Source organism: Peromyscus californicus, unplaced genomic scaffold (assembly GCF_007827085.1).
Source record: "Peromyscus californicus insignis strain IS unplaced genomic scaffold, ASM782708v3 Scaffold_3__1_contigs__length_106647218, whole genome shotgun sequence".
NCBI lineage: Eukaryota > Metazoa > Chordata > Mammalia > Rodentia > Cricetidae > Peromyscus > Peromyscus californicus.
In genome coordinates this window covers 47,424,553-47,436,871 of record NW_026294551.1, presented here as the reverse complement: position 1 = coordinate 47,436,871, position 12,319 = coordinate 47,424,553, and the positions used below count along the sequence as shown (strand labels likewise).

Sequence of the window (12,319 nt, the reverse complement as noted above, 5' to 3'; positions counted from 1 at the left end):
AGAGGCTTGAATCTTTTGGTCACTCTAGTCATGACCCCACCCCACCCTGCCCCCCAAAAAAAGTTAGCAAGTGGAGCAGCAGGAAGATTTTAGGTGGGGTTTGGCAGGGAAGGTTCTAGCCCCTCCCCCTCCCTGGCAATGGCCAGGATAAAGTAATTGGGTTTCATGGAAGCATTTACTATTCTTTATATGTTCTTTGACTGTTGGCATGGGTGAGGTTTGGAGTTTCATCCACAGCACTAATAACCAAATAAATAAATTAAAAGAGCTGTGCTTGCCGGGCGGTGGTGGCGCACGCCTTTAATCCCAGCACTCGGGAGGCAGAGCCAGGCGGATCTCTGTGAGTTCGAGGCCAGCCTGGTCTCCAAAGCGAGTTCCAGGAAAGGCGCAAAGCTACACAGAGAAACCCTGTCTCGAAAAAGAAAAAAAAAAAAAAAAAAAAAAGAGCTGTGCTCTAATCCTTGGCAGAAGTCTCCAGATGATCTCAAATCCTTACATCTCAAATTTGGTAGTCCTCAGAGTTGGGGCTTTTGACATGTGCCCGCTCCTCTTGAAATGGCCTTCCATTCTATAGAGGGTTGTGCTAGTAGCTGAGACGCTCACTGCCCTCCAGGGGAAGTGTCAGTGCAAGGGACCTCTTTGGAATTAGATTTTTTTTTCCCCCTGAGACAGGGTTTCTCTGTGTTGTTTTGGTGCCTGTCCTGGATCTCGCTCTGTAGACCAGGCTGTCCTCGAACTCACAGAGATCTGCCTGGCTCTGCCTCCCGAGTGCTGGGATTAAAGGCGTGTGTCACCTCCACCCAGCTGGAATTAGAATTTTAAAACTAACTTGTAACGGGAGAGAAAGGACCAAATCCATGTCGTCGTGGAACGTTTTGACCTCTAGCGATTGTACCGGCCTTCATGTGCTAACTCGAGCCCTGGCTTCTTTTTCTCTCTTCTAAAATACATTATTATGGCTTGATGGTAAAGCATTTGTCTAGCAGGCACAAGACTGAATTTGATATCCAGTACCATACACACAAAGCTTAAAAACAATTTTTTTTAAAAAGACAAGAGTGTATAGTTCAGGCTGGCCTCAAACTCCATCCTGACCCCACCCCCGAGACAGGGTTTCTCTGTGTAGTCCTGGCTGTCCTGGAGTTCACCCTGCAGACCAGTCTGGGCCTCCAACTCAGAGATCCGCCTGCCTCTGCCTCTAGAGTGCTGGGATTAAAGGCGTGTGCCACCACCATACTTCTGTATTTTTAAATCATTTGCTTATAGTCTTAACTTCTCAAGTTTATTTGTTTTTAATTTTTAAAAACTGATTTTTTTTCATGTTTCATTTATTGTTTGCTTATGTAGTCACACACATGCTGTGAAACTTGTGGGGAGGTTAGAAGACAACTTTGGGGAGTCGGTTCTCTCCTTCCAGCGTGTGGGTCGAACTTGGGCTTCCAGGCTCAGTGGCTGATGCCTTTGTCTGCTGAAGCATCTTGTGGGTCCCATTCATTTCTCAGCTTGAGGTTTTAACTCCTCACCTCTGTCATGGGAGATTCTGCTCCATTACCCAATCACATACTCCCCTTTTCCATTCTTTAGTACCATGAATTTTGGTTGGCTCACTATTTAGTGTTTACAACTTTGTCACTGTCTTTACCGAATGAAACCCATAGTCTAATTTTTTTTCTTTCCTTCTTCCTTATTTATGTCTTTACTGTTGGAGACGGGTCTAACTATGAAGCTCAGGCTGGCCTGGAACTCTGTGTAGAGCAGACTGGCCTTGAGCTCCCAGATTATTTATTTTTGAGACATGGTCTTACTCTGTAGCCCAAGCTGGCCTGAAACTCAGTAAGTACGTGAGGATAACCTTGAACTCCTGGTTTTCTGGCCTCTACCTCCCAAGCCCTAGGATGACAGGTATGAGCCACCATCCTTGGCATTCCCTTATTTGATTTTGTGTGTGAATATTTGTACATATGTTATAGTACACGTGAAGGTCAGTGGACAACCTGGGTATTGGTTCTCACTTTCCACCTCATTTGAGCCAGGGTCTCATTTTTTCCCATTGCGTATTGCCAGCATGGTCCTTGCGTACCTGGGGAGTGGCCTTCTTTGTCCTGTAATCGTGTGCCTACTGCATTGATTTTACATGGGTTCTGGGGATTTAAACTCGGGTACTCATGCTTACATGAGCCATCTACCTTTTTCTCTATTCATTTTCTTTTTTTACAATTATCATTTAAACATTGTTTCTTAAGGTTTCTTTCTGCTAACTAAATACTGTTTCTTTTGAGTTCTTGTTAGACTCTGAACTTCAGTTGGGGGCTTTCTTTGTACTTTTTCTAGTGAGGGGCTGTCTCAGTTCAGTAATGGGCTTCATTGTAGCACAGTTAGGTGGTTGCAGTGGGGATCCCAAGTCATTTGAGGAGGCTGCTCATTTTGCCCCTCTAGTATCTTGCTTGGAAGGTAGGCAGCTAGGTATTGACAGCCAAATCTGAGCAAGGATTCTAGCAGGCTCATGTCATTGGTAGCTTTAACTTGCTGCCATGTTCTACATCAGGCCCATTTTGTCCTAGCTGAGACCTCTACACCCCCAGAGAGTGAAGGCTTTAGCTATGGCAGGAAATGCAGTGGGTGCTTGGCTTGGAGAGCAGTGAGTGTGAGTACCAAGTCCTAAGGACTTTCTATGTGACCCCACTGATTGCCAGTCTCTGAGGTAACCTGCAGCTTCCAGTTGCAGAGCCTCTGGGAAGTCTGTGGCACCAGCTGGTCATCTCCTTCTTGGCTCTGGGTCCTCCTGGACACTTTAAGAGTCAGTTTTCCACGGGTGAAAAGGCCCATGCCTTTAATCCCAGTGCCTGGGAGGCAGAGGCAAGCGGATCTCTGAGTTTGAGGCCAGCCTGGGCTACAGAGTGAGTTCCAGGACAGGCTCTAAAGCTACACAGAGAAAACCTGTCTCGAAAAACAAAACAAAACAAAAAGTCAGTTTCCCTTGCTCTGAAAATTACTGTTCATCGTTCTGTTTGTCCTCCAAAGTGTGGCTTTTATCTGCTTCTGTAATCTCTATTGTGGTTTCTTCATCCTTCTGTCTGTCTGTCTCTTTCTTTCTTTTTTAAGTGATACTTACTGTCATTGTAGTAGTATTTGGAAGAGAAATAGAGACATGTGCTGATATATTGTGTACCCTAATAAAATTTGCCTGAAGATCAGAGAACAGAACAAGCCACTAGATTAAACATAGATGCCAGACAGTGGTGGCACACACCTTTAATCCCAGTACTGGGAAGCACACATGCCTTTAATCCCAGGAAGTGATGGCCAGGTGGAGAAAGGTATATAAGGCATGAGGAGACAGGAACTGAAGGCTTTTCGGCAGAAGTGTTCCTTTCAGCTAGAGGCTTTTTTGGCTGGAGCCTTTTGGGTGAGAACTCAGAGAGTTTCAGTCAGAGGATTCATGGAATTGGTGAGGTGAGATGTGGCTTGTTCTTTTGTCTCTCTGATCTTTCAGCATTTACCCCAATATCTGGTATTAAGTTTTTTATTATAAGACTGATTTAAGATTCAAACAACAGAGATAAATGCAGGAGGTATTTCAGTCTATCATGTCATACTTAATTACAAATTTTTAGTAAGAATTATGGGGTGGCACACTCCTTTAATCCCAGCACTCAGGAAGCAGAGGCAGGCAGCTCTTGGAGTTCATGATCAGCAGAATGAGTTCCAGGACAGCCAGAGATTAGTTTAGGGATTGGTTTTGTTGTTGTTTGTTTGTTTCTCTCTAAAAAGAAAAATACCAGGAAATACTATTTGTAAAAAGCAATTTCTCTTTCCCTCCTTCCCTTCCTCCCTCCCTCCCTCCCCCCCTTCTTGATCCCTTCCCCCTCTTTTTCTTCTGCCTCTTCTACTCCCTTGCCTTCTCTTATGAGGCTTAAAATGACAAAAGTAGAATCATACCTTAAAAAGTCATTGGGTCAGCCGGGCGGTGGTGGCGCACGCCTTTAATCCCAGCACTCGGGAGGCAGAGCCAGGCGGATCTCTGTGAGTTCGAGGCCAGCCTGGACTACCAAGTGAGTTCCAGGAAAGGCGCAAAGCTACACAGAGAAACCCTGTCTCGAAAAACCAAAAAAAAAAAAAAAAAAAAAGTCATTGGATCCAATTACATACCCAACACTTGGGTTCCTGACGCAGCTTCCCCACCAGCCTGTGCTTGCTTGATGACCTCTGTGGCACTCACTACCTCCTGAGTACTACATGTGCTCCTATTAATAGATGCTAATAGTTAATGAGCTCTTACTGTATTACTGACATATGACAACATAAGTTATGTCACCAGATCCCCCTGGCAACATGAACCCAGAAGTCCAGGTGGTAGTTAGATTTGTAGTCAAAGACAAGTGAGTCCGGGGGCTCAGGATACATTGTAGTTCACTGAGTAACATCCCCTGGGCCTTTGGCCATTGATGCTCTGTGTGCATTGAGACCGGTAACTCATTTAAAACATTGTAAGAAATTGTTTTCTGTTTATTGGACTCTAAAACATTTAGGTTCACAACATGATTAAGATTCTATAGTAGCCAGGCAGAGCGGTACCTGGCCTTAATCCAGGGAGGCAGAGGCAAGTGGACCTGTGAGTTTAAGGCTAGCCTGGTCTACATAGAGAGTTCCAGGACAGCCAGGGCTATGTAGAGAGACCTGTCTCAAAAAAAACCCCAAAGGATTCTGTTGTATTTTCTTTCCTATTATGGGTCATCTCCACTTGTCCCATAATTTTTTTTGTCCCTCTGCAACCCATCCCTTCTGAAGTTGACACTGTGTGGTAAGCTGAAAGGCTACATGACATCCTTGCTCATGTGTCTTAGGTGAGAGGCTACGTAGCTGTCTCCTTGTATGTGGGCTCGGACGACGTGCTTGACCCTTTCTGGTTGCTGAATGCTAGCTCCCTATTAGTTTTAGTTTAGGTTGTGACCTCTGGACATTACCCAGAGATCACACACATCTCTCTGTATCAAAGTGTCTGGCAGACACCACATCTGGAGTTAAAAGCTTTGAGGTATCGTGGGCTTGTGTTTCGGGGTTAGGCTGATAAGGAGAAGCCTCTCTACCTAACTCAGAGCAGCTGGACAAAGAGAACAACGACCCTGACATTGGGCCTGTGAGATGGCTCCATGAGGAAAGGCCCCTGTGCAGCCTGGTGACCTAAGGTCCGTCCGTCCCTGGGACCCTACCTGCATGGTGGAAGGAGACAAGTGACGCTCACCACGTGTCGTCTGACCTCACTTTGAGCCATCGCACGCACGCACGCACGCACGCACGCACGCACGCACGCACGCACGCAGTATATATTTTTAAAAAGATTCCCATAGCTTCTGCAGAGGCAAGCTCTTACCTTCCTTTCCACTGACAGAAATGTACCCAGAGCAGACCATCTGGAATGCCAGCCAATATATTAAAACACAGTAGTAGCTTTGTTGTTAAATACAATTTCATTTCTCAGGACTATTGTGATATTTAAGTATCAAACAAACAAAAACTAGCCAAAGACAGGCTGGTGGCATATGCCTGTCGTCCTGGCAGTGGGGGAGGCAAAAGCTGAAGGGTCAGAAGTTAAAGGTCATTCTTAGTTTGAGGTCAACTTGGGGTACATGAGACCCTGCTTCAGAAAACCAAAATAATAATAAAACTGAGTTGGGAGACAGGGTTGTGAAAATTATCACAGTCATCTTAGCCCCCTCATCCCCCAGCAGGCTCTCCAGGCCTCAAATTCCCTGTGATACTGGGATTAAAGACATGCACCATCATTGGCTTTACACAGGAAGTAATCAATCCACCAGGGTTACACAGTGACCCTCAAAAACCAAACCAAACCAAAAAATAAAAACACTGGGCAGAGACAGGTGGGTCTTTGTGAGTTTGAGGCCAGCCTAGTCTACAAACTGAGTTCCAGGCAGCCAGGGCTGTTACACAGAAAAACTGTGTCTCAGAATATAAATAAATAAAACAAGACAAAAGCCTATCCTATAGGCTTCAAGGAACAGGAAATAAGCATTCTTAGGACATTTTACTAGAAGTCTAAAACAATGAACAGTGAGTTATTTCAGTAGCACCCCTTGTCCCTTGACGGGAAGGGAAGTGGCCACATTCTTTGATAGGAAGTTGCATCTTTTTGAAAAAAGTTTTTTAGATTGACTTATGTGTATGAGAGTTTGGCCTGCATGTAGTATGTGTGTGCACCACAAGCGCACACGGTGCCTATTGAGGCCAAAAGAGGAATTCAGGTCCCTTGGGACTTGAGTTACAGAGGTTACAAATTGCCATGTGAGTGCTGGGAGTCGAACCCAGGTCCTCTGCCAAGAGCAGCAAGTACCCTTGACTGCTAAGCCAACTCTCCAGCACCAGGAAGCTCCCTCTCGTTTTTTTCATCTTAATAGAAACAGAGAGGCAGGTGACGTGAGGTCAGTCCCTGGAACTCAAATAAAAATGGAAGGAGAGCCGGGCGGTGGTGGCGCACGCCTTTAATCCCAGCACTCGGGAGGCAGAGCCAGGCGGATCTCTGTGAGTTCGAGGCCAGCCTGGACTACCAAGTGAGTTCCAGGAAAGGCGCAAAGCTACACAGAGAAACCCTGTCTCGAAAAACCAAAAAAAAAAAAAAAAAAATGGAAGGAGAAACCCACTCCTGAAAGCTGTTCTTTATTTACCTCCACATGTGTACCATGGCATGCACATGCCCCACTCACCACCCTCACATCCCACAAAATAATTTTAATTTTAAAAAATATTAGGTTTTGGGGGCTAATTCCTCAGTTCTCTAGCCCACTCCCACTCTTGAGAGTGCCTTTTCCTTTCTTAATAAGCAGTCTAGAGGCCAGAGAGATGGCTCAGTGGTTTAGGGCACTTATTGCTATGGCAGAGGACCGAGGTTTGAGTCCCATCACCCACATGGCAGTTCAGGACCCTCTGTAACAAGATCCAACGTTGTCTTCTGGCCTCTGGGCACCAGGTACACACATGGTGTCCATACATACAAGCAGGCAAGATACTCATGCCCATAAAATAAAAATAAGCAGTCTATTTCTATTTTGTACTTAAAAGGCATGATTTTCTTTCCATCTCCTCCTGGCATGCTAGGCTCTTCATGTAACCCATAGTATATTTTTCTCTTAAACTCCAATAAAATTGTCCTTGAGCTTCAAAAATAAAAATAAGTAGGAATTAAAAATTAAGTAAGTAAATAAATAAAAACACAGAGAAAATAGGTCCTGACTTAGCATTAGTGAATCTCTAAGTTGTGGTAGATGGTAGGACTGTGATAGAACTATAAATGGGGTGGTCTAGGCTATTATTTATGCAGACTTCTATTCTTTTTTTGTTTGTTTTTCAAGACACGGTTTCCTTAGACTAGGCTGGCCTTGAACTCACAGAGATCCACCTGCCTCTGCCTCCCAAGTGCTGGGATTAAAGCTGGCTTCTATTCTTATTTTTGCTTTGTGTGCACACACACAAATGTTCTGTCCTATCTATTGGCAGGACTGAGAAGTCAGGGTACATTTATGGTGGAGTTCCATCAGCAACAAAAGTTTTCCATTTCTTTCTGCTTTTTCTGTTCTAGATGAGACAAAAGGACCCAGTGAAAGGAATGACAGCCGATGACTAATGCTACCCACCCCTTCTGCACTGTATGTACTGAATTTCATTTCCACTGTGCATGTCATAAAATACAGTCCTCAGGGCCTCGGGAGCTCACTGTGGAATGAGAAAATCTACCTCACTCCTCATCCTTTACTCTAGTAATGGCGGTGACTGCATGTTAGAGACTGAACTCCTGGGTTTCCATGGAAAGGAGTTCTGACTCTTAGCTTTCAGGGGCATGTTTTATAAAGACCCATGCAGATGGACATGGCAGGGTGGAGACAAGTGGCGTGTGTGCAGTAGAAGCACAGTTCAAGTAGCTCTGGCTTCAACAAAGGTGCTGGAAGACTTTTTACCAGGTCATAGGGGCAGGATGGGGTGTCCTTGTTTTACCCGTCACTTTTCCTAAGGCCCATCCTTCTGTTAGATCCCAATGCTGGCTCTTCTCCAGGGTGCCTGTATACTCCCAAGACTCATTCTGCAGCACAGAATGAAACATGGCTCAACCCCTAGTCAGGCTGTGAGGAAATTACTTCATCAAAGACAGCACCCTCTAGCACCAAAAGCCTAAGGAAACCTAGGGCCTTTCTGCTCTCCTCCGGCTGTTCTATGGTTCTTTTTCTTCCAGTGCTGAGGAACAAACCCTGGGCCATGTGCATGCTAGGCAGGCACCAGCCCCAGCCTAACCCATGTGCTTAAGCAGCTTCTGGGAGATGGAAGGGGAGTATTAAGTAGATGCCAGTTCTGCAGTCACTACCAGGGCCTCCGTACCCTCTCTCCCCAGGGCCTCCACCAGTTGGCGTCCTTCCCCCTGAAATCCCTCCACTCATCATGATTTACTGCATGATTTTGTTTCCCTTGTTGCTTCCTTAACAATTTCTATTTCTTTTCTAGTTTTGCAAGACAGTGGTCAACAGGAAGGCCCAGCAGCTCCACCCTCCTGAGTGGCAGGCCGTCTTTGGATGCAGCCTTTCTGTGCTCATTCTTCAGGCAACTTTCAACCCCTTACTGTAGCTATTTCTAGATGCCCTTTAACATTGTGAACAAATAGACCGTCTGGTATTACAAAGCCTGTGTGTGCGGGAGCCTGATCCTCTAAGATATATGGCGTACGCTGCTGTATTTACAGCTCATCCCTCTCTCCATTGTGTCCTGACCCATTTCTGTGTGCCCTCCCCCCTTTATTTCCAAGTGACATTTTTAGTCTTAAATTAGCTGCCTTTTGTGATATGATTATTTAAGCTCACTTATTTCAGCCTTGGGATAAACTGAGCTGTTTTGCTTCCTGGGCAGATCTTTGGCAATGTTGAGTATTCACTTGGGGAGAGAGGAGGAGTTAAAAATACAGATACCCGGCCCCCGTTCCACACAGTAAGAATGTGGCTTCATAACCCTGACCTCTGCTCCTAGTAATCTCTCGTTCGAGTGCTCTAAGCACCAAGAAGGTACCCAAGGCCCAGCCAATCTAAGGAAATTTAGCAAATAATAAATAACCCCCTCGAGTCATTGCATCTCTGGTTAATATTCTTAGAAATCTCGGCTTCTCAGCCCTCCTGTGTTGCCCACTCTATCGGAATCTCTTTGCAGAGCCTACAAGAAATCCATCACTCCCCGCCTGGAGAATTGTCCAGTATGGCCTGTAGACTCCAGTCAGACCCGAGGAGCCCTGTCCGTCCATGCTCCTCTTCCCTTTTGGGCTGGTGCTGCCACTCAGCAATAATCCTGTCTGTGCTTTCTTAGGTCCCTGTCCTCTTTGAGGCTGGTAGGATGCAAGAGTCCTGGTCTTTTCATGCTGCACAAAACAAGCATGCAAAAAGCTTTTTTTCCCCTAGCAAAACACGTCCCTTCCTGTTTCTAGTCACTGGAGAGGAGTTTGCAGATCGAGAACTCAGGCATCCTGCCCCATGCTGAGTTCTGTGCTGGACAATCAAAAGCAATCAGTGACTGTAGCCTAGAACTCTTATCACAGTGGGCTGGTGAAGCCCAGGCTCTGGGGGAGTAGAAGCTACTGAACGCCTGCCTCCTAGTTTTTCTAGATGGGCAGAACTAAGTATGCCTTCCTGGTGGGAGAGTGTGATATGGTTGTGTCACTGGACATTTCCCAAGCCTTGTTGAGTCAGTCAGCCCAATGTGTAGTGATCCAAGCCCACACTAGCCTGGGTATCCGTTAGAGAGAGACTGAGTCTATTAGGGAGGAAGAAGGACGGATTAATGGATCTCATTTTTGTCAGTTTGCTTGCCTTACTCGTTTCTAAGTGCAATAAGGGAGTGTCTCACAGGACTGCACCTGTGACATGCAGATTGGATGCTTCCCTGTGGTTCTCCTGGAGCAAGGGTGGACAGATTCAGGCCCCTCAGATGGTTAGCTCTGACCTTCATTGAGGTCCTTTTGAGACCAGGCGATGTCCCTGTTACAGAAACCTCCTCTGTATTAGTCTCCTCACCTTGTGGAGTCTTTAGGAACATTCTTGGGGCATCTGGGTTGATGATTAGCATCTCAACTGCTAGTAGTATGGGAAAGTTGGAGAAGAGGCATTCCTAATGGAGAAGAACATAAATGTTCTCCTACAAGCTCTGTATTACCTGTCAGTCATATTTGTGCTTAAAGATTCTCCTTCTTCATAAACTAGGTTGCAGTCCAGATGTGAGTTATCTGGAGGGAACTGCGACTCTAAGCAGGCAGTTGTTATGTGCGTGAGCTCAGGAGATATTTGTCTCCTTCAGCACTTGGAGATCCACACATATCAGTCACATCAGCTCCAGTCCAGGCTTGCTCTTACCTGCCTTTGCTCTAGCTCCTCCTGCATACCCACCTGTTGCTCACATTTGAAAGCATCCAAATGTTACCAACTAGAATTTGCTGAGATCAGCCTGGATTTTGGGCTCCTGCCCACACAAACAAACACAAAAGAGGGGTGTCCCTGGTCTATCCCAATCCACGGGTGGTGTTGCTGCTGGGCAACTGTTGGCTTTTAAGTATCCCCTTTCCCTTTTCCCCCACCCCCAAAAACCGACTAGCACTCGGAGGGCTCAGGTCTGGTGATAATACCCGAGGGTGTCATGCCCCTTCAGACTGGCTGCTCCCGTTAGACGTCCAGGTCCTACAGCCAACTAAAAGCAGCAGTTACTGTCTCTGCACAAGGCCTGCTGGCCTCTGGCCTCCTTGTGGAGAGGCATGGGGGGGGACAGGACAGGGTCAGTGTTGTGGGCATGTGTATATCCTAAGTTCTCCTTTTCCAGTCCCTGCTGGGCCCTGACTTAACTTGGGGTGGTTCTTAGTGCTGCTTCTTTTACAAACCACACTTTGTAGAACTGACTAGATTACCGTGTTGATTTCATGTGAGTTTGTGCCTTTTTGTCTCAATCTTCCAATACAGGTATATTGGGAAAAAAGCAGTCTAATAAAATCCTAGACAGAGCTTTTTGGAGTCCAGCTTCTTAGTGATGTTCCTCTGTCCATTTTTCAATATAGCTATCCTTAAAGCTCCTACTCATGTCTTTATTTATTCAGGCTTTTCTATTCATTCATTCATTCATTCATTCATTCATTCATTCATTCATTCAGGCTTATCGAGACAGGGTTTCTCTGTGTATCCCTGACTTTCCTGGATCTCGCCCTGTAGACCAGGCTGGCCTCGAACTCATAGAGATCCGCCTGCCTCTGCCTCCCGAGTGCTGTGCTGGGATTAAAGGCGTGCCCACTACCGTCTGACCATTCTTCTTCTTCTTCTTTTTTTTTTTTAAAGTTGTGCACAGTTTTATTAGTTTGGGGGGAAGAACAACAGGGCAGGCAAGCTGTAAATCTTGGCAACTGTTTGAAGATAAAACTCTACCTTCTGGGAGCAGCCACATGGTGAAGAGGTTGGGTAGGAAAGACTGAAAAAACCCAAAGAATCTGGAAACGCATGCCTGGGCTTTGGAAAAGAAAAAAAAAATTACACTTACAGGCTGGAGAGATGGCTCTCAGTTGAGAGCATGTACTGCTCTTTCAGAGGACCTGAGTTTAGTTCCCAGCGCCTGCATTACAGTTTACAACTGCCTGTAACTCCAGCTCTTGTGGGATCTGATGCCTCAAATCTCCACAGGTACCTGTGCTCCTGTCCACATATCCTCCCCCCCACATGCATAATTAAAGCTCTTTTTTTTTTTTTTTTTTTTTTTTTTTGGTTTTTCGAGACAGGGTTTCTCTGTGTAGCTTTGCGCCTTTCCTGGGACTCACTTGGTAGTCCAGGCTGGCCTCGAACTCACAGAGATCCGCCTGGCTCTGCCTCCCGAGTGCTGGGATTAAAGGCGTGCGCCACCACCGCCCGGCTAAAGCTCTTTTTTTTTTAAAGGCTATCCATGGTGCCTCAGGGCTTTAATCCCAGCATTTGGGAGGCAGAGGCAGGTGGACCTCTTGTGTTTGAGATCAGCCTGGTCTAAAGAGAATACTAGACCAGGTCTACTAATTTCACTGCAAGTGGGGACAGGCAACAGTAACAAGACTGCTGTTTTTATTTTTCTTTAAGAGTAATGTGCACCACGGGCATGCCTGGTACCCAGAGAGATCAAAAGAGGGCCTCGGATCCCTTGGAATTGGGAGTTAGGATGGTTATGTGGGTTTTGGGAACCAAACCCAGGTCGAAAAAGAATCACACCACAGTCCTAATGTCCTGTAGCTCTCTAAGCAGCTCAAGCTGGCCTCAAAACTTGGGGAGTAATCATCCTG

General features: G+C 46.0%; 1 protein-coding gene across 1 annotated transcript in view; it reads left to right on the top strand.

Annotated features, from left to right (window-relative positions):
* The window catches only part of Pitpna (phosphatidylinositol transfer protein alpha), a 43,663-nt gene extending 32,633 nt beyond the window's left edge, over nucleotides 1-11,030 (top strand). Inside the window, exons 11-12 of the mRNA XM_052756038.1 lie at nucleotides 7,592-7,658; nucleotides 8,506-11,030. Coding sequence (XP_052611998.1) covers nucleotides 7,592-7,636 — 45 coding nt within the window. The 3' untranslated portion in view covers nucleotides 7,637-7,658; nucleotides 8,506-11,030. The remainder of the gene's footprint in view (nucleotides 1-7,591; nucleotides 7,659-8,505) is intronic.
* The last annotated feature ends 1,289 nt before the right edge of the window (nucleotides 11,031-12,319 follow it).